Source organism: Capra hircus, chromosome 19 (assembly GCF_001704415.2).
Source record: "Capra hircus breed San Clemente chromosome 19, ASM170441v1, whole genome shotgun sequence".
In the NCBI taxonomy this organism is placed as follows: domain Eukaryota; kingdom Metazoa; phylum Chordata; class Mammalia; order Artiodactyla; family Bovidae; genus Capra; species Capra hircus.
This window is the reverse complement of record NC_030826.1, coordinates 33,858,101-33,880,041: the sequence shown is the minus strand read 5'-3', so window position 1 is coordinate 33,880,041 and position 21,941 is coordinate 33,858,101. Positions and strand designations below refer to the sequence as shown.

General features: G+C 58.6%; 2 protein-coding genes across 2 annotated transcripts in view; one reads left to right on the top strand and one right to left on the bottom strand.

The window, feature by feature from the left end:
- The window catches only part of SLC5A10 (solute carrier family 5 member 10), a 55,619-nt gene extending 55,255 nt beyond the window's left edge, over positions 1 to 364 (top strand). The window contains exon 15 of the mRNA XM_018064759.1: positions 46 to 364. Within this exon, the coding sequence (XP_017920248.1) occupies positions 46 to 152 (107 nt within the window). The 3' untranslated portion in view covers positions 153 to 364. The remainder of the gene's footprint in view (positions 1 to 45) is intronic.
- On the bottom strand, positions 376 to 21,674 carry GRAP (GRB2-related adaptor protein). The gene is made up of 5 exons (XM_018064760.1): positions 21,284 to 21,674; positions 15,316 to 15,413; positions 10,745 to 10,867; positions 3,251 to 3,419; positions 376 to 1,509 (listed from the first exon to the last, which is right to left on the bottom strand). Exons 1-5 carry the CDS (start codon positions 21,359 to 21,361, stop codon positions 1,324 to 1,326), a joined length of 654 nt encoding a protein of 217 aa, XP_017920249.1. The 5' UTR covers positions 21,362 to 21,674; the 3' UTR covers positions 376 to 1,323.

The following is a 21,941-nucleotide window of genomic DNA, read 5'->3' as shown; positions in this document are numbered from 1 at the left end:
GGGACCCTGTGGCCCTCATCTGCCCGTTCCTCCCACCACCCCCAGGTGATGGCCGAGCATCCCAGAGACACGCCTTCTGGGCTCGCGTCTGTGGTGTCAACGCCATCCTCCTCATGTGCGTCAACATCTTCTTCTATGCCTACTTCGCCTGACGCTGCCCCCAGAGCACCCCTTTTCCCATCAAGAACACCGAGGGCCAGAGGAGGGCAGCGCGCCTTGGGCCACAGGGCAGGCCAGTGCCCAGTGAATGGCCAAGCCAGCCAAGTAGGAGCCCTGAAAAATTAGGGAGGAAATGGGAAAAAAAGAATGTCTGATACTTTAAAAATAGTAGTTGTAATTGGAAAGAAAATGAGATTTCTCACGGACATCCTTATATTCTTTTACTGTCTTTATTTTGAGTTCACGGGCCCAGGTCATGAGCAGCGAATTCACCAGAGCTCAGGCCTCTGAGCGTCCCGGGTTGTATGGCGGCGCCATCCGCATAGACACCCAGCCTCTCCTTAAGCCAAGCCCACCGAGGCTGCCCTCATCCTGGATGCTGCTGGACCTCAAAGCCCAGCTCCTGCCCCAGCTCCCCACCTGGTCTGCAGTGACCCCTGCTTCCTGAAGCCCTGGTCTGGGCAGAACCTGGGCCTCAACAAATACGGCAGATGCAGCTGTGTCTTCTAGGGGGCCATGTCCAGGGCTGCCCCCTTGGAATGCATCCGTCCCATGGGGCCAGTGGCAAAGAGCAGCTGCCTCCATTCCTCCCACCCCTGCCCTCCTTCCTCGGGACCTTGCCTCTACCCTGCCATCCTCACTAAGTGTCTGCAGTGGACAGGGGTGTTGGAGGCCTGTGGAGCCCAGAGTCTTCAAAGGACAGCTGAGAAGTCGCTTTCCACCAGGGTCTGTCCAGCAAGTCCAAGTCACCAGTACACTGGGCCCTGGCCCCCTCCCCAGTAGCCAGCCCTTGGGGCTTTGAATGGAAGGACAGGCAGGCCCAGCCTGTGGTTCCTTGGCTTCAGCCCCCACTCGGGTGGAGCCCGAGTCTTCAGCCCTCCTGGGGCAGGGCATTGGTGTTTGGGTTGGACGGGTCCTGCTGTCCATCCTGTGATGTCAGAGGCCAGTGGAGGCCCTGGAGCCCCCCAGACTGGTGGGCACTGCACGTGGCAGTGGTTCCAGGGCACTGGGCCCATCCCAGTTAGCATGAAGCTCCAAAGGCCAGCCAGACAGTCAAGACACCCATGCTCCTGTCCAAAGCCCTGTATTGGGGGCGCCAGTGTCCTCTCTCCACATGCCTGGTGGACGGCGGGTCCACTGACTCAGCCCCTGGGCCCACTCCGGTCACAGGTGCACCGGCTGGACGTAGCTCCGCGGGAAGAAGCCGATCCGCCCAGAGAGCCGGCCCCGCCACCAGCAGGGGTCAAGGCATTCCAGGACCTCAATGATATCACTGCGACGGAAGCTGAGCTGGGAAGGATCCTGGGCCGAGAAGTCAAACTGGGCCTGGGCGAAGCAGGCCCGGGGCGGCTGCAAGGGAGGAGACAATCAGTGGGCCTTCAGGAGACCCCGGCTGGGCTGTCCCCACGGAAGCACCAAGAGGAGGCAGAGTTGGGATTGAACCCAGCTCTGTGTCCAGGTTCAGATGACAGCTATCCCCCCACCCTACCCTGCCACGGGCCTCCCACTGCCCACTCCCTGCACATCTGCAGGGTGCAGCCCAGCTGGGATCACATGGCCAGCAATCAAGGGACCAAGTCCTGGGCCTCAGCATGGGACTTTGGTTAGATACCTGCGTGTCTTGGGGGCTCTCTCCTGAGCTTTTGACTCCAGGCCCCAGACCTACGGGAACAGGCCTTTAAACTGTAAAGTGATGTGTGGCTATGAGCAGTCTGCTGCTGTTGCCTTTGGCCAGGCTTTGAGGCAAAGGATGTCACTTTGCACACTTTCGTCTTGCCAGCTGGGCTCTAGTCCCACCTGTGCCCCAGTGGCTGTAGGTGAGTCCCTGACTTCTGTGGGACTTGGTTGTCCCCTGCGAATGGCTGCTGGATGAGAGCTCCCCTCCGGGCACATCAGCCCAGCGCCGTGATGATCACACCCAGCACCCTGGACCTGCCTGCCCACCAGGCACTCTGCTCCCAGCCTGCAGAATCTGATCTGGGCAGGTGATAGGATCATGGACAGGCTGTAATTAGCAGTTCTATGCCCAGGACAGAGGAGGCAGCCTGGGTCCCAGGGGCTGGGCCTGCTCTGCAGTCGCCTCGCAAGGTGGGTGACCTCAGAGCCAGGCGGTGGGTGTGGGAGAGCCCTCTGGGAGCCCCCAGCTCCCTCGTGGCCCCCTCACACTTTCCAAGGGCAGAGCTGGCCTGGGCAGTAGACCCTCTGGGGGACCCATCCCTGAGACTGAGCTCTGAGTGGGCCAGGCACTAAGTGTGCTGATGGGAGGAGGGTGCATAAGGCGGGGGAGGGGGGTCCTCTGAAAACACTGTTTACTCTCCTGTCAGCTCCCAGGGCTCATCCTACTGGCCCCAGGGGAAACTGAGGCCCACGGGAGGGATGAACTGGCCCTAAGCTCACGCCTGGCCAGGAGCGGGGGTTGAGGGGCTAGGAACAGGGAGGACTGGAGCAGCAGCCTGCAGCTCCCTCTCCCTCCCCCACAGAACCCAAGCTCACTAGGCTATGCAGCGTCCCGACCTCTAGCCCCAGGCCTTGCTGACACCCCGTCCCAAGGAAAACAGTATTTCAGGTCTAATAACCCTGCTGGCTGGTTTCATCACCCTAATGAGACTGAGATCAGGTCCCAGGGCCCCTTTATGAAAGAGCTGGCTGACAAATTGCTGTTATTGTGAGAACAAGGGGTGGCTAGACCCCCTCCACCAGGCCAGGACCTGGCCCATGGGCACCCTCTGCCTCACCTCCCAACCCCAGGCCAGCTGCTGGCAAGCAGAAGCCAGTGCTGACCCCACCTGGCAGGCGGCCTGGGACGAGTCCTGTTGCTCCCTGCGCCTCAGCTTCCTACCTGTGAGGTGCAGTCTCCCAGGAGGCTCAGCAGGTGGCATACTTTCACTCACTCAACACGCAACTACTGGATACCTACTGTGTGCCATGCGCAGCTTCTGGCGGAGAATAAGCCAGGCTCTGCTTGCCCGGCAGTTTCTACCCGCCCTTCCCGCCTCCCCTGCGCCCCAACTCCTCTTGCCCCACGGCAACCCCCAGGACAGAACTGGAGAAGCTGTGCTAGACCCTTCTGCCACCCCCCAACCCCACCCACCTTGGGCATGGGCTCCTCGTCCTGCAGGAAGACCTGCCGCTTCTTGGCGATGGTGGTGGTCCGGTAGAAGGCGACCAGCTCGTTAAGGGAGTTGAACTTCTCCTCCCACAGGTAGTACTTCCCTGAGGGCTCGCGTAGCACCTTGAAATGCTGAACCTGGTCCCCGTAGCTGGGGGAGAGGCCATCTCAGACAGCTGCTTGGATGGGCCCTCCCCCTGCCCCCGGAACCTGGCCTTTTCCTCTCCAGGTGAGGACCGAGTCAGGAGGAGACAAGGCGGGGAAGGGGTCCCAGGCCCCACCAATGGGCTCCATGCAAGGCACAGGGAATCTCCTGGCTGTGGAGTGTGGAGTTAAGGATGTGGAGCCTGGATCAGGACACTTTCTTGCTCTGTGACCTTAGGCAAATCACCTACTTTCTCTGAACCTCGGTTTCCTCATAGTAACACCTCCCTTTTGGGTGAGTGCTCATTTATTGGCAATATTGCATGGTTCCTCTGAGAGAGGTGAGTTGACAGCACCTCTTCTCTCCAACGTCCCCTCAGCCTTAACTCTCTTTTCCCTCCCCAACCTCATCCCCTCCCAGCTCTCACAGTCCCTCGAGGGGCGAGTCCTAAGACCATCCCGACTTAGACCAAAGCCTGCCAGTGTGCAAGAGGCTCCGGCTGCGGGATACTTCCTGCCCACCCTCACCCCCCCTTAAGAACCTCCCATGGCTCCCCATGGCCCTCAGCCCTCGGGATAAAATCCTAAAACCTTGATCTCAAGGTCTGGCTCTGATGACCTGTCCAGCCTCAGTTTTCTTCAAATATACTCTGATGTGATCAACGTACCCCTTTCTCTTCTCCCTCCCTTTACCCAGCCTCGCATCCCAATTGCACTATATCCCACCCCTCTGCCCAGCGCCTTCCAACTGAAGGGATGGCTTGCCTCTCCCAGACTGGCCACAGGGCAGAGGGACATGACGGTCCCTCACCGTGCTCGGCCTATCCCACGTCAGGAGGGGCCGCACAAGCCTGGGCAGCCCGAGCTCCTGCAGTGCTGCCGTCCGAGTGCTTCCATGGCCTGGACTGGAGCTCGGCGTCCATCCCCCAGCTGCCTATCCCTGTCTGAGCTCACTTCCTCCACCTGTCAGCCCCAGGCCTGGCGTGCTGCCTTGTTAAAGGTAAGATGTGAGATTTAAGACAGAGATTTGTTCCGTTCTGTCTCTCTGGGCTTGAGGGAGGGGGAATCCTCCCACCCCGCCCAAGGCAAGGATCCCAACCACGTGTAACCTCTCTCTCCGCTTTCAAGCATGCCTCCAGACCTCTGCTACATTATTTCTTCCAAGTTCTTCTTCAGTCAAATTCTTATTCATGCTTCAAAGCCTGGGTAACATGGCCCAAGCTCTATGAGCTGCGTCAGATGCCCTCCGTCAGAGTCAGGGGACTCCTTGTCTTCCTCAGCCCTGTGCAGCCTGCCTGCAACACGCTGCTCACAGATACCCAAAGGCAGGAAGGCAGGAGTCGGCCCAGGCATAGCCCAGTTGGGAGAGGATCTGGTCAGGGACACTGTGGGGCAGCCCAGGGCATCCATGCTCACTGGCTGTTTCATTCCCAGACCCCGCTGACACCCCACAACCCCCGCTGGCTCTGAGCCGTAGTCCCAGACCCTCTAACACATGTCACTCTGAGGGCAGCCAGCTGCACCTGCAGAACTGAGGCCAGAAAATGCTGGAGGCCCTGTGACCAGCCAGAGCCATCACCCTGGCCCGAGACAAAGCCGCTCGTGTGCCGTCAGCAAGCATTGTTCCCAGGTGACTAAGCACCTGTGCTGTCGGCTGCAAGACATGTGTGTCCACTTCCCGGGATGGGAGGAGGGCAGGCGGGTGAGCAGGCACCTCCCTCCTGTCCGGCCTGCTGCAGCCTTGGTTCTTGACTCCCTTGTGCCCTGTCCCGGAGAGCCTGGGGTTCTCCCGGCCCCTGGACTGTGGCCATGGTGCTGGGGAGGCAGAGGCCCTAATTCAGTGCCATCTCTGAAGAGGAGCTGGGGGTGTATTCAGCAGCTGTCCTCCGGGTGAGGGGCGGAGGAGGGTGTAGGGATTTTGAGGAGACCTCAGCTCTAAGTGAGCACAGTTTTGAACACTCTGGTGTTTGAAGGTTACCTTCAGTCACCCGGGCGTCACCCAGAATGGAGCGTTTCCCGGATCATACCCAGGGGAGGGGCGAGACCTGGGAGGGGGCAAAGGACCCAGAAGTTCTAGAACCTTATTGCTGTTGTTCAATTGCTAAGTCGAGTCCAACTCTTTGCGACCCCGGGGACTGCAGTGTGCCAGGCTCCTCTGTCCTCTACTATTTCCCAGAGTTTGCTCAAATTCATCAGCCTGACAACTGGCGGATTCTCAAACCTGGGAAGATCTCGTGGTCCAGTCCCCAGCCTGTGCATGGCTCAAGATGGGATAGCAGGGCCCAAAGGGGAGAGGAGCCCGCCCACGGCTGGGGGCAGCAGGTCTGCTGTGTCTGTGAGCAGGCGTGACCCTCCTCTGAGCCAGCCCCTGGCCTAACGAGTGACCGACCCTCTTCCATGTGACAGGGCTGAGGACCTAGCACCTGGGCAGGCTCTCTCTCCCTGCCATCCTGTCTCCTACCTCCCCAGGCCCGAGTCTAAGTCCAGATGGCCCCAGAGCTAGGGGGGTGGCCCTGCTGGGTGAGCCCTTCCGCGCTGGAGGGGGCACCAAGCCTGGTGTATGTGTGCGATGTCTGGGCCTGGTGTCTCTCCATCACACCTGGATGTGTGCGTGTCTCTCTCTGCTCTGGGAGGCCGGCCATGTGCAACTGTCTCTGAGCAGCCATGGGTGTGTGTATCCCTGTTTGTGACCCCCACGCCCACCTACCCAGGGGGGTGAGGGCTGGGCCGGGCCCCTGGGCTGTCAGGAAAGTCTAAAGGATGAAGTCAGGCCTGATGCTAGCTGCCGCTGGTCCTGCCCAGCAGGTTTTTCTGGCCTGGTGGCGGCATTAGCCAGGGTGACAGTGGGCCAGGGTGGATAAACAAGGCTGGGGTAAGGTGTCAGGATCCCCAGGACCCCCCAGTTAGGGCTTGGAGACCAGGTTGGTGGCCTGGTGGATGCCAGGTTGCTGACTGCCTACTGGGTGATTTCTGATAAGGCATGGCCCTTGTGTAGACTCAGTCTTCCCATCTATGAAAAAGGAGGGGGTGGATGACTTGTTCTGCACCAGATGTGAGATAGAATCAAACTGACCTTGGGAAGGGAGTGGAGAGAGAACCCCCAACACCAGGTTTTCAGCCTCAGGGAAGGAGAGTGGAAGGGCAGACCTGGTCTTTCAGGTCATGGGGGTGTCAATGGGCGCTAGTTCTGCTGTTTCTGGCTGTGTGACCTCAGGCAAGTTACTGCACGTTTCTGAGCCTTTGTTTCTTCACTTGCACACCAGGCTTCTGGGGTCACTTCCTCCCTGTCTTTGCCTGCATAAAACTATGCCTTCCTCCAATTCTTTCTGCTCCATTTTCCAAGAGCCTTTTTCATCTTCCAAGATTCTATATAATTTACTAATTGTTTAATAAATTATACATACACATCTCCTCATACATACATGTATAAAATTATCAGTCGCCCCAGTGGAACCTGAGCCTAAAGGACAGGGAGCTTTGTTCAATTGTTGGCAGCTGAGTCCCTGAAACTGGGCATGGGACCTGGTGCACAGTAGGGGCTTAGCAACCAGAGGGGCAGAGCAAACAGGTTGGGACCCCAGGCACCTGAGCCTGAAAAGAAGCAAGCATCATCCTAGTCTCACTGGGGAACAAACTGCTTCCAACCAAGGAGCCCACCGCAGCCTGTATCAGAGTGGGGGCAAAAGTTACACAGCCAGGCCGTGCGCCCCTGCCCTGGCCCGCAGGCTGCCAGCTCAGACATGCTCCCGGAGGTGGGGGTGGGGGGTGACCGCCCTCTGTAAACTCGTAAAGGGTGCCCAGCCGTGGCCACTGTCACTCCGGGAGGCAGAGCAAGGCCCGTAAACCCCACCTCTGACAGCTTTATGAGGCTTGGCGAGAGCGGGCGGGAGATGCCACTCGTGTAGGATCAGAGGTCCCGGGAGCCCTGCCAGTGAGGTGGAAACGCTCTTGCACATGCATCCGTGTAGTCATCACCCAGAAGGGTGGCTGTCGGGTCACTGGACTTCACGACGTCCTGGCTACTGTCTCCACGCTGGAGATAAGGATGTCATAGCCAAGGAGGATGGGATCTGCTGAGGTTACACAGGGGGAGAGCTGGGCTGCTCACCCCCACATGGCCACTGGCCTTTCTCTAACAGGCTGGAGCCATGGGGCTGGGGCCAGGAGGCACTGTGTGGTCCTAGGAGAGTTGACATCGCAATGACAACTATAGCTGGCTTTGGGGATTGTTATTGTTCATGTCGCTAAGTCATATCTGACTCTCTGCGACCCCATGGACAGTAGCCCACCAGGCTTCTCTGTTGGTGGAATTTCCCAGGCAAGAACACTGGAGTAGGTTGCCATTTCCTTCTCCAGGGGATCTTCCCCACCCAGTGATCGAGCCCGTGCCTTCTGCACTGGCAGGCGGGTTCTTTACTACTGAGCCACTGGGGAAGCCAACACTTGGCAGCATACTCAGCCCCTTACATCGATGTTCACCTCATAGACGAGGAAACAGACCAGGTACCTTGCCCAGGGTTACACAGCTGATATTCTTGCTCAAAAGCCACTCTCCTAGCACTGATGCCCTGAGTCTGTTTCCTGCTCTGAGGTCTGCCTGGTGGTCCTCCAAGGGCCCTGAAAGGCCGCCTGACAGAGCATGGACCAGAATAGGGGCAGGACCCAGGATCCTGGCCCTGGGGGATGCAACTGAGGCTGGAGGGCGCCACCTTGTGGTGCTGTGTACACACCACAACCCGGGCACCCAGGGTTCTGGCTCTGAGCTAGGGGAGAGGGCTTGGGCAGGATGCCTGGGGTGGAGCAGGGGGGACAGTGTGTGTGCGGGGATTTCTCTGAGGGACACTCCAGGCCCCTTTCCCAGACGGCACTGGTGCTGGCTCCCTAAAACTGTCCATCCCCCTCCTGCTCAGACAGACAAACTGCTCTCCAAGCCCACCTTCTCTGCCCCACCCCTGGTCTTCACACTTGCTGTTCCCTGGGCCTGGCATCCCCTGTCCTTTTTGTGCACCAAACTCCTACTCATGCCTCAGGGCCCAGCTCAGATGTCATCTCCTCCAGCCTGTGGAATGTCTGCTGCCATCGAACTTCCCTCGATCAGGCATCGTGGAGACCCCAGTCCCTCACTCTCTGAGGGACTCCTCCCCTGTCCTACACACACACCCCAAAGGTTGAGCTGGCTGGCCTGACCCCGTGCCTGGGGTGGCGGGTCTGCATGCCCAGGGAGGCTCCAGGAGAGGGCAGGGTGCCAGGGCACCCACGGCGGAAGTTCAGGCCATGGGATCCACTCTCAGGGGAGAGGGAGGCGGGTAGAAGCTCAGTTCAGGCTGCAGAGGTGGCCAAAGAAGGCCCCTGTGCCCTCCTTTGCGGTGACCTTGGAGCTGATTCCTGGAGCGAGGCCAGACCAGCCCGCCTGGCGGGCGCCTCTCCCAGGAGATACTGGGCCCTGGGAGCTGGCACAGGGAAAACTGCCACTTCCTGTTCCTCGGGGGACCCACTGGCCTCAGGGGCTGGGCTGTGGAGGGAGGGGCAAGCCAGGGGGCTCCAGACGCTCAGGGCCAATAACTGGGGTCTCACCACCCCTGAGGCTCAGAGAGGAGGAGAGCCCTTGCCTTGGATCAGGAGCTCAGCCTGTTCCCAGGGGAAACGGAAGTGATAAAAGCCAAGGCTGGTGACAAGGCTTGGAGAGGGGCGGGTGAGGGCTGTGACCCCTGATGGGGGACCACCATCCCCAGCAGCCCTCCTGACCCCGACTAGGAGAAGCCCACTTGCCGGGCTCCAGTGTGCCAACCGCACACCACCACAAGCTCTGTACACAACAGATAGGAAAGGCCTCCCCTGGGGCACATTTCTGCAAGCAGGAGCCTCATGGCCGGCCTGCTGGGAGACATGAGCTCTTCCCTCCTCTGAGCCTGGTGTCCCATCAGAAGCCATCAAAGCCATCAACATAGGTATGTTTATCCATTGGAAAATCAGCCAGCCGTTGGCTGTGACACATCCAAGTCCTAGAAGACTGGTGCCATCCAGCACACTGAGGCCACGCTGCCCACAGCCACCCACCCATCCCATCCAGCTACGTGCCCAGTGCCCTCAGCAACCCTGATGGTGGTATTATTGGTGGTCCCAGTTCACGGGCACATGGCACTTCCCTGACCCTCCAGCCCCATCCCAGTGCTAATACCAGAGGCTCCGCCTGGCTCTTTCCAGGCCCTCCCTTGATCCCAGCCATCCTCCTCCGCGGTAGCCCAAGGGATCCACTTCCTTCCCCTAGTGGGGATGCTCCGTGGGGGCCTGTTGTTCTGGGGGAACCCGCCCCCTGGTTGGGACCTATCAGGCCATTCTCTCTGGATTTGACACCCCTCCCCCCACTGGCTTTGCCCAGTCACCCCAGGGGCTTTCCATTTGCTGTTCCCTCTGCCTGGAAGCTCTCCTCCCAGTCCTCACTCCCGGGGCCCCGGACAGCCTGCACCGCAGCTGCAGATCTCTGCTCAAACCTGAGGCCATCAGCCCCTGCCACCTGGCTCCTGCTGTGTTCGTTTCTCTCCTTGTTCAAGGTCTGTCTCCGCGACTAAGACACAAACCCTGAAGGACAGCAACTTTGTTTTTTCCCTGTTGCTTCCTGAGTCCCTGACGCTGCCTGGCACACTGCACACAACTCAGCGACTAGTCCTTGAATTGCTGCTCCCACATCCCCCTGTTTCAGGTGCAGAAGAGGCAGGACAGAGACAAGCGGGGCCCAACCCCCTCCCCGGTTCCTGCCCCTCCTTCCACCTGGACTCATTGCCCCATTGTGACTTCTGGTTTCAGGTTCTGCTCTGCCCAGAGGCTGCTACCCTGCTTCAGTGGCAGCCACTGTTCTAACGGCTCTCGATAGAATGACTCATTTGCTCCTCGCAATAACTCATTTTACACGTGAGGAAACAGGTACAGAGAGGTTAAGTCACTTGCCCAAAGTCACACAGACAGGAAATGGCCAAGCTGGAATGTGAACCTAAGCACTCTGGCCCCAGGGTCCATCCTCTTGACTGCATAGCACAAGGGGAACCCTGTCCAGAGCACACCCTGGACACCTACCCCGGGGGGCCTGCTGCTCTCCCCCTGCAGCCTTGTCATATCAGCTTCCCCTGGTGACTTGCTGCTCGTGGAAAAATGGCTGACACTTTGGCCTGGCATGGGAGGACTCCCAGTTAGCCTCCAATCCTCACTGCCCAGGGCCACTCCCTGCAGTCACCTCACACCCAGACGATCATTTGCTTCCAGGGGTCTGTCGTTCCCTCCACGCTCCGAGGGCCTGTCCTTGCCCACCCTCCTCCGCGTATTCGGGTCAGAACTCACTTCACAGAGACAGAGAACTCCCCTGGGGAGCTCTCACTCTCCCGGATCAGGAAGGCTCCTGGGTGGTTCCGCTTCATCAGAATCTCTTCCGCCAGCTGCCGGGAGATCCGGCCCGAGTACCACCTGCAGAGAGGGCAACGTGAGGGCAGGGGCCGGCCACCCTGCCCAGTGCCAGGGACCCATCACAGCCAGGTCCTCCCAGCAGTCCTGGACACAGGAGGTGAAACTGCACCCACTTTACAGACTATCAACCTAAGGCCCGGAGAGGCAGAAGTCATGTACCCAAGGTCACAGATGGTGGCAGACAGGAGCTGTACCTAGTCCCAGCATTCTGCCTCCCAAGCACAAGCCTTTGCCAACACACCAAACAAACACACGGGGCTTCCCAGGTGGCGCTAGTAGTAAAGAACCCACCTGCCAATGCTGGAGACGCAAGAGTCTCGGGTTCGATCCCTGGGTTGGGAAGATCCCCTGGAGGAGGGCATGGCAACCCACTCCAGTATTCTCGCCTGGAGAATCCCAGGGCTTAGCAAGCTACAGTTCACGGGGTCACAAAGAGTCAGACACAACTGAGTGACTTAACATGAGCACAGACTCAGGCAAACACACACCTCAATGAACTCTGACCCAGCCACCCCGACCTGGGCTTTTACATTTCCTATTGTAGGTTCTTAAAAGTGAAAAAATATTTTAAAGATGACCAGAGAGAAACGGGTTTCCCTGGTGGCTCAGATGGTAAAGAATCTGCCTATAATGCAAGAGACCCAGGTTCAGTCCCTGGGTAGGAAAGATTCTCTGGAGAAGGAAATGGCAAACCACTCCAGTATTCTTGGTCTGGAGAATTCCATGGACAGAGAGAGCCTAGTTGGCTACAATCTGTGGGATTGTGAACAGTCAAACACAATTTATTTTGTCTTTTTTTCAGTCAGACACAATTTAGCGAGTAAACCACCACCAAAGAGAAATATTGCTCTGGCGAGGAAGAGTCTCTCCCTGTACCCGTTTCACAGATGCACAGACTGAGGCCACTTGGACTTTTCCTCACAGGTTCAAGTCCCTCTTCCTTCTGACCAAACAGAACTGGGTATATAGAAGGTTCCTTGGAAATGCACCAGGCAGTCTGGCTCTTTGGGAATCACCTACCCTCAGAGGGCCCAGGTGATCTCCAGCTGGCTTCTCAGCCCCAGGGTTTTAGTCCACTCTTGATGTTCACATGGGGAAACTAAAGCCCAGTGTGGCCGGAATCTCACCGTGAGACCTTGGCGCCCTGAGGCCGCCAAGCCTCCCTTCCCTGAGCCGTTTCCCTTCTCCCCTTCCTGAGTCTGAGCGCCAGGGCGGATATGAGGCGGGAATTTCCTGTCATGTCAGGATGTTGACAGAGAGCTCTGCAAGCCCAGCACAGGGGCTCAGGTGCAGGCAGACAGGGTCCTGCCTGTAGCCCCACCTGCCCCTCCCCTGCCTGCCATGTGTGAGTGCTGGCAGCTCCTCCGAGGGCTTTTTACTGATGTGCCTGGCCTGTGTGTGGGCAGGTTGGGCCCCCAATGTCTCAGGTGGTGACCGAGGGGAGCAGGACAGGCACCTTGCTCAGCTCATGGCGTTGGCACCCTGGTTCCAACCAGAAGGAGCAGTTTCAAGTCTCCTCCCCACCTTCCACCCCAAAATAAAATCCTGGTCCTGACATTGTGTTCTAGACGCCACTCCTGGGAGCCCATACCCCAAAAGTGAGCTTCTAGCCCACAACTGCCCCCATGCTAGGGGATGAGGAGGCCTGGGCCCATCTCATGGTGGGTTTTCCTGGAGTGGAGGCGGTGGAGGTGGTGGCCAAGGGTGGGGCTCCAGGCTGCCTCTGAGAGCTCAGCCTGGGTCTCTGGGAGTCCTGGAGGAACCTCCAGGCTGGAGGCTGAGCTGGGACATGGAGGGCCCGGGGCTTGGGGGTGCCCGGAACGGAGCTCCTCTGGGAAGCCCCCAGCAGGAACAGGTGTAGGTGCTGCCACAGGGGAGCAGGGGTCCAGTGGGGCCCCATGTGGGCGTTTCCCGACCCCGGTGTCTCTGAAGAACCCGCGAAACCCCACAGGAGGCGTCTGTGTGTGGGCGGCCGTCACCCTCAAAGGCTTTTGCAACCGCAGTCTTGAGGAGGCTGCCCAGCCCCCTCCTGGTTCTCAGTGGCTCAAAGGACAGGATGGGAGAAACCAGCCTCCCCATCCTGACACCCCCAGAACCCACCTCACTCCTCACTTAGCCCCCATTTTACTGATGTGGAAACTGAGGCCCAAGAACGAGCAGAGGTCCCCCCCCCAAGATTTGCCCGGCAAATTTCCCCAACTTCGTCCTGGTGGGCACAGCCCAGGCCCACAGTACCTGAGGCAAACCTCCCTCCATCTCTGTGCCACCATCTCCTGGCCCACAAGACACTGACGAGAGACCCAGCTCGCAGGGCCCTTGGGAGGACGAGGGCACTGCCACCTGCAGGGGTTACCGCCGCTGCTCCGACCTTCACCCATGCGGACCCCACCTCCCCCACCGTTAGCTGGTCTGCCCACACTCCTGGCAAACTTCTACTCCACCTCCCCGGCCCAGCAGACCATGCACTCCCAGACCCCCGCACAACGGGGTCAGACCCTCGATGGACCCTGCCCGCGATGCCCAGAGGCCCTGGGAGTAGATGGCCTCCATCACACCTGCCCCAGGCTCCCTGGGCTGCAGGGTGGTGGTGGTGATCAGGGCCCCCCCGAGAACCCTGCCCTGCCACGTCCCGCACTGGAGCCCCAAGGGCTGAGTCAGTAGCTGGCTGGACTTTCCCCACTGCTATTTCAGAGCCAGGGCAAGGGTGAAGTTAGCCCAGAACGCACCTGGACCTGGCCTCAGTCAGGTGGGGGAAATGCCCTTGGTCCCTGATCTGTCCCAGGGACCCCAGGGCCATCAGACATGGAACCTTCCACAGCTGCTACCCACCCTGCTAGAGACTGGCTTCAAGCACCATATTGCGCCAAAGGGCATGGCCCTGAAATCCATCAGCTTTTCTTTCCTTCTGAGTAAACCAAAGCCTCTACTTGGGTTTCTCAGCGGCCTCCAACCTCCTAGGCTCGCAGCCTTCGCTGGGCCACAGCCTCCACCTGGAGGCTCCCACTTCCACTGTGCCTCTCACTGACCTGGCACTGGCTGGTGGCCCTGGCAGGTTCTCTCCATCTGTCTCCCTTTAAGGAAATCAAGGTCACACAGCCCAGAGACCTTGCAGGCCTGGAGTCCAGGCTATAGGATCTGTCGTGGGGTGGGAGTGCTTGGAGCCCAGACAGGGGAGCTAGGTGGGTAGAGGCCTTGCCCAACACAGGAAGCCGGAGGTGGTGGCAGCTTTGGAAAGAACTCAAAGACAGATAAAGAGGAAACAGCCTCAAGGCCCCACCCTGGCCCTGCACCTTGCTCTCCTTTCACCCCACAACCACACACATGTCACACCTCCCAGCCTGCCCCCTCTAGCCTTCCCAGCCCTGTCACCTGCCTCCGCATCAGATGTAGGACCCCCATCCACGCTGAAACCCATCCGTGGCTCCTCCCACCCTCCACCCAGGCTCTGAGGCCCCGCTGGCAGGCCCACAGCCAGGGGTTCTCATTGCCCCTCTCCCAGGAATGCCCTTTTCTGACTCTACGCAGCTAACTCCTACACACATCCTTCAAAACCTCAGTTTGTCACCTCTTCCGAGAAGGCCTCCCTGGTTAGTTATCTCAGTGCTGACTGCCTTCTCTTGTCATTCTTTCTTTACCTCCTGTCTCTCCCTGGGACACGGTGCTCTGACCCGAGCATCTCAACACGTGTCTCCAGCATCACCCTGGCTGGGTCCCTGGGGCCATAGCCAGTGTTTGGTGAATGACTGTGTCTCAAGGCTACTTCAGCCTTCACTCCACGCATATCCACTTGGTTTTTCACAGACTCTTGACCACTTAGACCTGTCCCAGGGCTGAGACTAGGGCATTCAACGTTGAAGGCCTGACCAAGGACTTCCCTGGGCCAGCAGTTCCCAGGCCTGGGGATGCCTGGGCCCCACACCTGACTCCTGCTCTGCCCTGTCCCAGCTCTACCTGGCCAGTGTCCAGCTCCCCCCACTCCCCTGCTCCAGTGGCAGGGCCCTCAGGGCTGCCTCTTTCCTGCCCCTCTCCTCCCTGGCCCCTCACCCCCACCCCCGCACAGGCTCCTAGGACTCCCCACGAGTGGAGCCTTGGCCCTCCTTGGACTGCAAACAGAGAAACAAGAACAGAGAGAGCCAGGGCCTGCCTGAGGCCACGCCGCAGCCGGTGGGCCCACCGTTGAGTGCCCAGACCCCATCCTCTCCAGGGCCCAGTTGCTCTCTGGTGTCCCAGGTCCTCGGTGTTGTGGCCTGGACTGGCCCAGACTACCACCACTTGGGACAAGTCATCACACCTCTGTCCCCCACTTCTGGTCAGGGTACAGACAGGGGGCTCCAGACTGATGGAGGGAGGCTGGGGTGAGGCCTTGCAGGTCACTCTGTCTGGGCCAGGCTGGGAGGGGACATTTGGCAGCGGGGAAGGGGGCCTGTGGATGTGGGGGAGCTACTCACGGGTGGGGCTTGACGCGGATGTAGTTCTTAGGGACAAACCCCTCGGCACCCCGCAGCTCGGCCTTGTACCAATTCTGGTCATCCTCCATGTTCAGGATCTGTGGGCAGGAGAGACATGGCTCCTGGTCACCCAGGAGTGTTGGCTTCCCTTGCTGAGGGGCCCCCTTCCCAGCCCCAGGGCCCGCTTCCCAGAGGAAGGCGAGGTCACTGGCCCCACCCAGTGTGATTCCATGCTCTTCCCTGCCCCGTTTTTTGGAGGGGGGCCTGCCCACAGGTCATAGAGGAGGATTTGGTTTGTGGGCTGAGCTCGGGGGGCTGGAGCTGGATATCCAAGTGCTGCCACCCAGACCCCCAGCACCCCGTGGGGTTAGGGCAGACCCCGCAGCCCCTTGGTCCCTGAGCTGTGGCCCTAGGCATGGGGCCCATGGTACTACTCGACGCCTCCGCTGACCCAGGGGGGGAAGTCTGAGGAGCCCCACCAAGTGGTGGTCACCTGGGGTCACCCACATTTACAAACCCGCACGTCTGAACTCAGGGGTGACGGTTGGGTTGGGGGCTCAGACCCTGGGGAGCAAACGGGAGGTATTTGGGCTGAGATGAGGCTTGGGTCACAGGTTTCACGTCGCCCTGCAGGTGGCCCGAGGGGAACTGAAACCCAAGTGTAGGTGGGAGCCGCTGTGGGTGGCGGCGGGACGCTGGGCTCCCTCCCCTGTTGCTGGGCTGGCTCGCCACGGCCACCCCTTCTCACCCTGGCCCCTGGGGCTGCTGTCATCAAAAGCTATTTCACAGAGGAGGGCGCAGGCCCAGAGAGGAGGTGAGCAGGACCCCCTCACTCTTCATGCCAGTCCCCCTTCATTCTGTCTCTGGACCCTGCCCAAGGGCCGTCTTTCCTGTCCATCCTAGAGCAGGTCCATGTATCAGCTCCAACCCGGTGGGGATGCTTGGTTGAGACAAAAAATCAGACACAGTTGAGCTGCCCAAGCAGAGGCCCCGTGGGAGCGAGGGCTGGGGCAGCAGCTCGTCTGACCGCCTGGCCCGCCGAGCCCCCTCCTTCCTGTCTCCACTGTCTGGGCCGGGCTAGCGTCCCCAGGGACAGCCGGAAGCAGGTGGCTGACTCAGGAAAACTTTTGCTGAAAACCAAACAACACAAAACAAACCCCCCCTCCCCGACTCCAACTTAGTGGGAAAATCAGGGCTTATGGGACACAGATTCAGTGAAGGTTCCCGGGAGCCTTGGGCTCTAGAGCAGTCTGCCTGCCTCTAACTCTCTCTGCAGCCTTGGCCTCAGTTTCTGCAACCATAAAACAGACGCAGCCTACACAGCATGTGGTGCTGTTTTGTGACCTACAAAGTCCTGTGTGGACATGAGGCTGTAACACGTCTTGTCTATCCCAGTTTTGTTTGTTTTCCTGTCATCTCCACTCCAGGGAAAGACTCAGAAATGTTCTGATGGGTTGCGGTAGCTGAGGTCTTGCTGTCAACATTGCTCAAAGCCCCCAGACCCTCTGAGACACAGGAATTGCCAACCCTCCCTGGTGATGCTCCCACTTTGGCCTGCCCCCAGATTGGCCCCTTCTCCTGGGTGCTGTCCTGTGCCACTATCCCCTGGCCAGCGTGGTCACTGAGCACCTCCTGCAGGGCAGGCTCTGTGTCCAGCCCAGTGACACAGCAGGGAGCAGGAGATCCCGCTTTAGTGGGCAGAGGCAGAGGGAGAAACAGGAAACAGACAAATAAACAAGATAATTTAATGCAGCGGGGAGTGTTCGCAAGACATACGTCAGGAAGACGTAGATGCCTGGTTGGGGCAGGGGATTGTCCACGGGGCTGGGAGAGTGGGCAAGAAAGGCATCTCTGAGGAGGTGACTGACATGTGAGCTGAGGCCCGAATTATAGGAAAGGCTGGACGTGAGATGTGGGGAACAGTGTCCATGGCCGAAGGAATAGCCAGTGTAAAGGCCTTGAGGTGGGAGTGAGCTGTCCTTGGAGCAGAAAGGAAAGCTGTGTGACTGCAGCTAAAGCAGGGGCCAGGCTGTGAGGTGCACAGGGAGGGCAAGAGCTGGACGTTATCGTACTCTGGTGGGAGTGAGGAGGCTCTTCAGATTTTTATTTTCAAAACCAAGAGGAGTGGGCTTCCCCTGTGGCTCAGTGGTAAAGAATCCACCTGCCAATGCAGGAGACTCAGGTTCGATCCCTGATCCAGGAAGATCCCACATGCCACAGAGCACCCCAACTATTGAGCCTGTGCCCTACAGCCCGCGAGCTGTAAGCACAGAAGCCCCCACGCCCCAGAGCCTGTGCTCAGCAACCAGAGAAGCTGCAGCAATGCGAGGCCCAAGCACAGCAACCAGACAGTAGCCCCTGTTCCCGCAACTAGAGAAAGCCCACGCAGCAACAAAGACCCAGCACAGCCAATAAATAAATAAAATTATTTACAAAAACAAACAAGAGAAACCATTGAGGGCCACTGGGGGAAGGTCAGGCTCTGGGTTGTGGCTGTTGTGTGGAGACCAGGCTGTGGACTGGAGGGAGGGATGTGAGGAGCTGGGCCCAGGTGAGCGGTGGTGGGGCCCTGGACTGGGGTGACTGAGATGTGGTCAGATTAGGGATGGTTTAGGGGGAACTGCTGACAGGCTGGCTCTGAGATGCAGAGAAAGCAGCCAAGACCACCCCCAAGTTCTGGGCCTGGGTGCTGGTGGGTGGGTGTGGCTGCCGGGTGCTATGGAACAGCTGCGGGGGCAGGTGGGGAGCAGAGGGCTGGCTGTGTCTAACCTGGGGGCACCGGCCTCCCCGTGGAGGTGCTGAGGCCGTGGGCGCCCTGAGTCTGGGTTCTGGGGGCCAGGCTGTCGATAAAGAGGTAGAGGTAAGCCAGCACCCACATCTTTCCTCTAGCCAGGAGAGCCAGGTACTGTGCACCCAAAGCAGCCTGCTCCTGGGAGGGGGCTATGTTTTAGGGAAGTGACATTTGGGGCTACTTGTCCAGAGGGTCGTCTAAGAGCAGAGCTCTTAGACTGGAAGAACAGCGTCCTGCCAGCTCCCAGGGCCTGGGATCTGCGTGTCCACTGGGCGCTCACAGCTGGTGCTCTGGAAACACGCTCGTGAATGGACACCCTGCATGCTCAGTCACCAGACGGGCGTTGGAGAGAGAGCAGGGCTGCCGGGCTGCAGGGCTGTAGGGCTGTTGCGTCGAACTTTTGCAGTTACAGAAATCGGACTCCAGACCACGTGAGGTGGGGGAGGCACTTTGAGTGCAAAATTTTAGGGAGCTCCGAGGATGTCACGAATCAACGTAAACAGTATTTTAAGAGAATATGTTAAAAAATCAAAATCAATGCTAAAAATTTTCATGCTGTCAGTAGTTAATGATAATGTATCCATATCAGTCTATTAAAGTAACAAATGAACCAAGTTGATACTTTAAAATGTTACCACAGGAGAGGGTGTGCATGGGTGAGAGTGGGCGTGTGGTGTCAGATGCAACTCCCTCTGTACTATCTTCTCAATTTTTCTGTAAACCTCAAACTGTTCTAAAATTAGACTGTTTAAAATTTAATGCAAAAAAAAAAAAAAATCCATCAAAACCTTAAATCAAGGCAGAATTTGACCTGGCACCTGCACCACCGTGAGGAAGGGCCCTGTCACCAGGTCTGAGCCTGGAAGGCCCACTTGCTCATCCCTGTCCCTCAGGGAAAGGCAGGGGCATGAACAAGGAGGTGGGACTTGCTGTGGCCCGCCTCCCAGGACCAAGGACTAACTCCTCAGGACATTCTGGTGTTTTCTCCTAGGCACGAATCCGGTGCCTATAAGAGGCTTAGCTTTCCCTTTCTCACCTGCAGAATGTCAGTTTCCCATCCCTAAAACTCGAATCTACTGAGTACGTGTGAGTTGGCTCTCTGTGTATATTCCTCTGTATTCTGCCTTTTTGCCACTTCATGTTGCCTCATGAGCATTTTTGAGTTGTTAAATGACCCCTCCCCAGATGGCGTTTTTAGGGACTGTGTGATATTTTATGCCATCGTGGAGCACGGAGCTAGGCTGAATCCACACTGCAGACTCACTCACACCCCCACCCCCGCTGGATGCATCTCCTCCTTCACTCTCCTCCCCCGCCTCTTCTCTGCATGGTTGGGTCCCGCTCACCCTTCAGATCTCAGCTGAGGTGTCACTTCTTTTGAGAGACTGCCCAGACCGCCCCCCCCCCAAGTCTAAAGCTGTCCCCCTGCCCCTCCCACCCTTTGCATTCCATCTTCCCGGGTGATTGCTTCCATCCATCTGTCACCTCCTGGCATGACTCACCCTCTGGAATGTCAGGTTTGGGAGGACAGGGATTGGGCTTTGTCCACTGCCTGTGGCCTCAGCACTCAGGACAATGCTCCACAGGGCAGCAAGGGTTTGTTGCATGAAAGAAGGAAAAGGCAGCCCCTCCCATGGCCTGTCATGCCTTGAGAGGTCCCCTCCTGGGTCTTGGCTAACATCTTAATCCCGCCTTCCTTCCTCTGACACCCCGTGTTTTGCTGAGGGCCTGCCCCGTGCCGGCACTGGTTTATGTCCCTGCCCTCAGGAGCCCGGGGTTAGAAGCAAACACAGCAGGAGATGCCAGTGCTCCAGCCAGGGTCAGTGGGAACTCGGCCAGTCTCTGGGTGGGTAGTGAGCCCAGGCATCCAGGAGGGAAGGGGGTGTCATAGTTTTTACAGTGATTCCCTTGGGGAACCCCACAGATCCTTCCCCGCCACACTGCCCATCACAGGTCTCAGGTGAAAAGCACTGACCGACCACCCCATTCCAAATTCCTCGTGATTCCACTTTCTCCCAAGCCCCGGAGTCTGGAACTAGAGACCCAAACTCTCTCAGACTGGCTAACAAGGCCTGTGAGCCAGACCTAGATCTCAGAGACTCCTGCACTGGCCTGTTGGTCCTGGTGCCAGCCTTCCCCGCCCTCAAGTAACCACACGTCTTCAGGTCAACACCCCTTGCAGGCCACCCAGGGGGCCAAGGGCCAGCATCCCAGCACAGATAAGGGGGAACTTCCTCAAAATGATGTGGTCTTAGAACTGTCAACTTCTCGCCCCAGCCCAGGTTCAGGGTTCACATTCGACCCCACACTGAGCAAGTCATGGTGCCTGGGGGCCTTTCTTAGTCACCTGCAAAATGGGGCCGCAGCGGTTTAAGCGGATGTTGGAGCACACTGCCAAGCTCAGACCTGGCTCCATACATGGTCAGCCCACGGGAGGTGCTGTCCCTTCTGAGGCCTGAAGCTTGGGGCGGCGCGGAGTGGGCTCAGACTGGAAGGATGGCCGCCGGTCTCATGCCTACCAGGCCGGCGTGGAGCCTGGGGCCCAGGGAGCTTCCTGAGCAGGACTTGATGGCAGCTCCAGCGCCCAAATTGTGCCAGACACTCCCAAATCAGGGCCCTGAGCTCCGCCTCCAGATGCAGGCGTGTAAGCAGGGACACTTCCCGAGAGAGAGAGCCTGGAAACCCCTCTGCCCTGGAGGGTGTGTGCTCCTCACAGAGGTTCCACGAGGGGGCTGCGTAGTGTTGAGGCTCATCTCACCTCGGGGGAGGCCCATCTAGACCCTTAGTCACAGTTGTTTTATCCCCAATAGGTTAGTGTGTGTACTTAATTCCCAAGACCCTCTCTCTGTCTCGGTCTCTTTGCCTCTCTCTCTCTAGCTCATTTCAAATTCTTTCCTGGGAAACTGGGTGTTGAATCAGCCCCTGCCACTCACTACGCTGAATTCTCAGAATGGCTCCTAAAGGAGGGAGCACTAACTAACTCCCCATTTCTCAGATGGGAAAACTGAGGATCTGAGGCAGAAGGTGGCTTGTCCAGAGTCACGTAGCCAACGGCTGGAGAAGCTGGGCCTATCTTCCTCCAGAGACTAGACTCTATTAGAAGGGCCATCCGGGCCCTGATTTTAAGCAGCCCCCCACACCACATAGGCACAGCTCAGCCAGCCCCGGCCACCCTACCTTGAGCGTGTCCCCCTTGTTGAAGGCCAGCTCGTCACTCTCCGTGGCCTGGAAGCTGTACAGGGCCACAGACTCCATACCGCCGTCCCCAAGCCCCGGCAGCTGGGCTGCTAGCAGGGCCGGCAGCTTCCTGCTTCCTCCGCAGTCGAGGACCAGCTTCCTTTGTTTTGAGAGCGTGTTTGTGCTTTTGAAGCTGAGACCGAGACTTCCCCTGACGGAGAAACAGGAAGCAGAGATGTCCCAGACAGGAGGTGTGAGCCACGGGCCCCTCTCAGACTCCAGGGCATCCCCCAGCAGCCCTGGGAGTGGGTCCTCCTCCTGCACCCACCTTACAGATGATAAAACCGAGTCTCCACAGCAGCAAGGATGCTGAACTTGTGGTCGCAGCCACTCCCACTCATTTACCAATCCATCCACCACAGTTTCTAAACTCTGATGCCCCCTGTGACCCACTATTGACCCGAAGCTCCTGGCCCAACCACCAGGGCCTTCCCTGTTACTCCTCCCCACCCCACCTCTCCAGACTCATTCTTTGTTACTCCCCTTCCCTCTGAACAAACCTGGACTGCAGCCACAGCAGGGGGAACACCTCACATGTCCAAGTCGCCCCCCCAGCCTTTCCACACGCATGGCCTCTCTTCCCCTTTCTCTTCCCAGG

Bases quoted from the DNA above. Each gene is read 5' to 3' on its own strand.
- GRAP (XM_018064760.1), bottom strand. From the start codon at position 21,361: ATGGAGTCTGTGGCCCTGTACAGCTTCCAGGCCACGGAGAGTGACGAG. The intron at 3,420-10,744 runs GTGAGTTCTGAC...CCTCTCCCCCAG, and splicing joins GAGTTCTCTGTCTCTGTGAA to CTACGGGGACCAGGTTCAGC. The intron at 1,510-3,250 runs GTGGGTGGGGTT...CCTCCCTTGCAG, and splicing joins ACGAGGAGCCCATGCCCAAG to CCGCCCCGGGCCTGCTTCGC.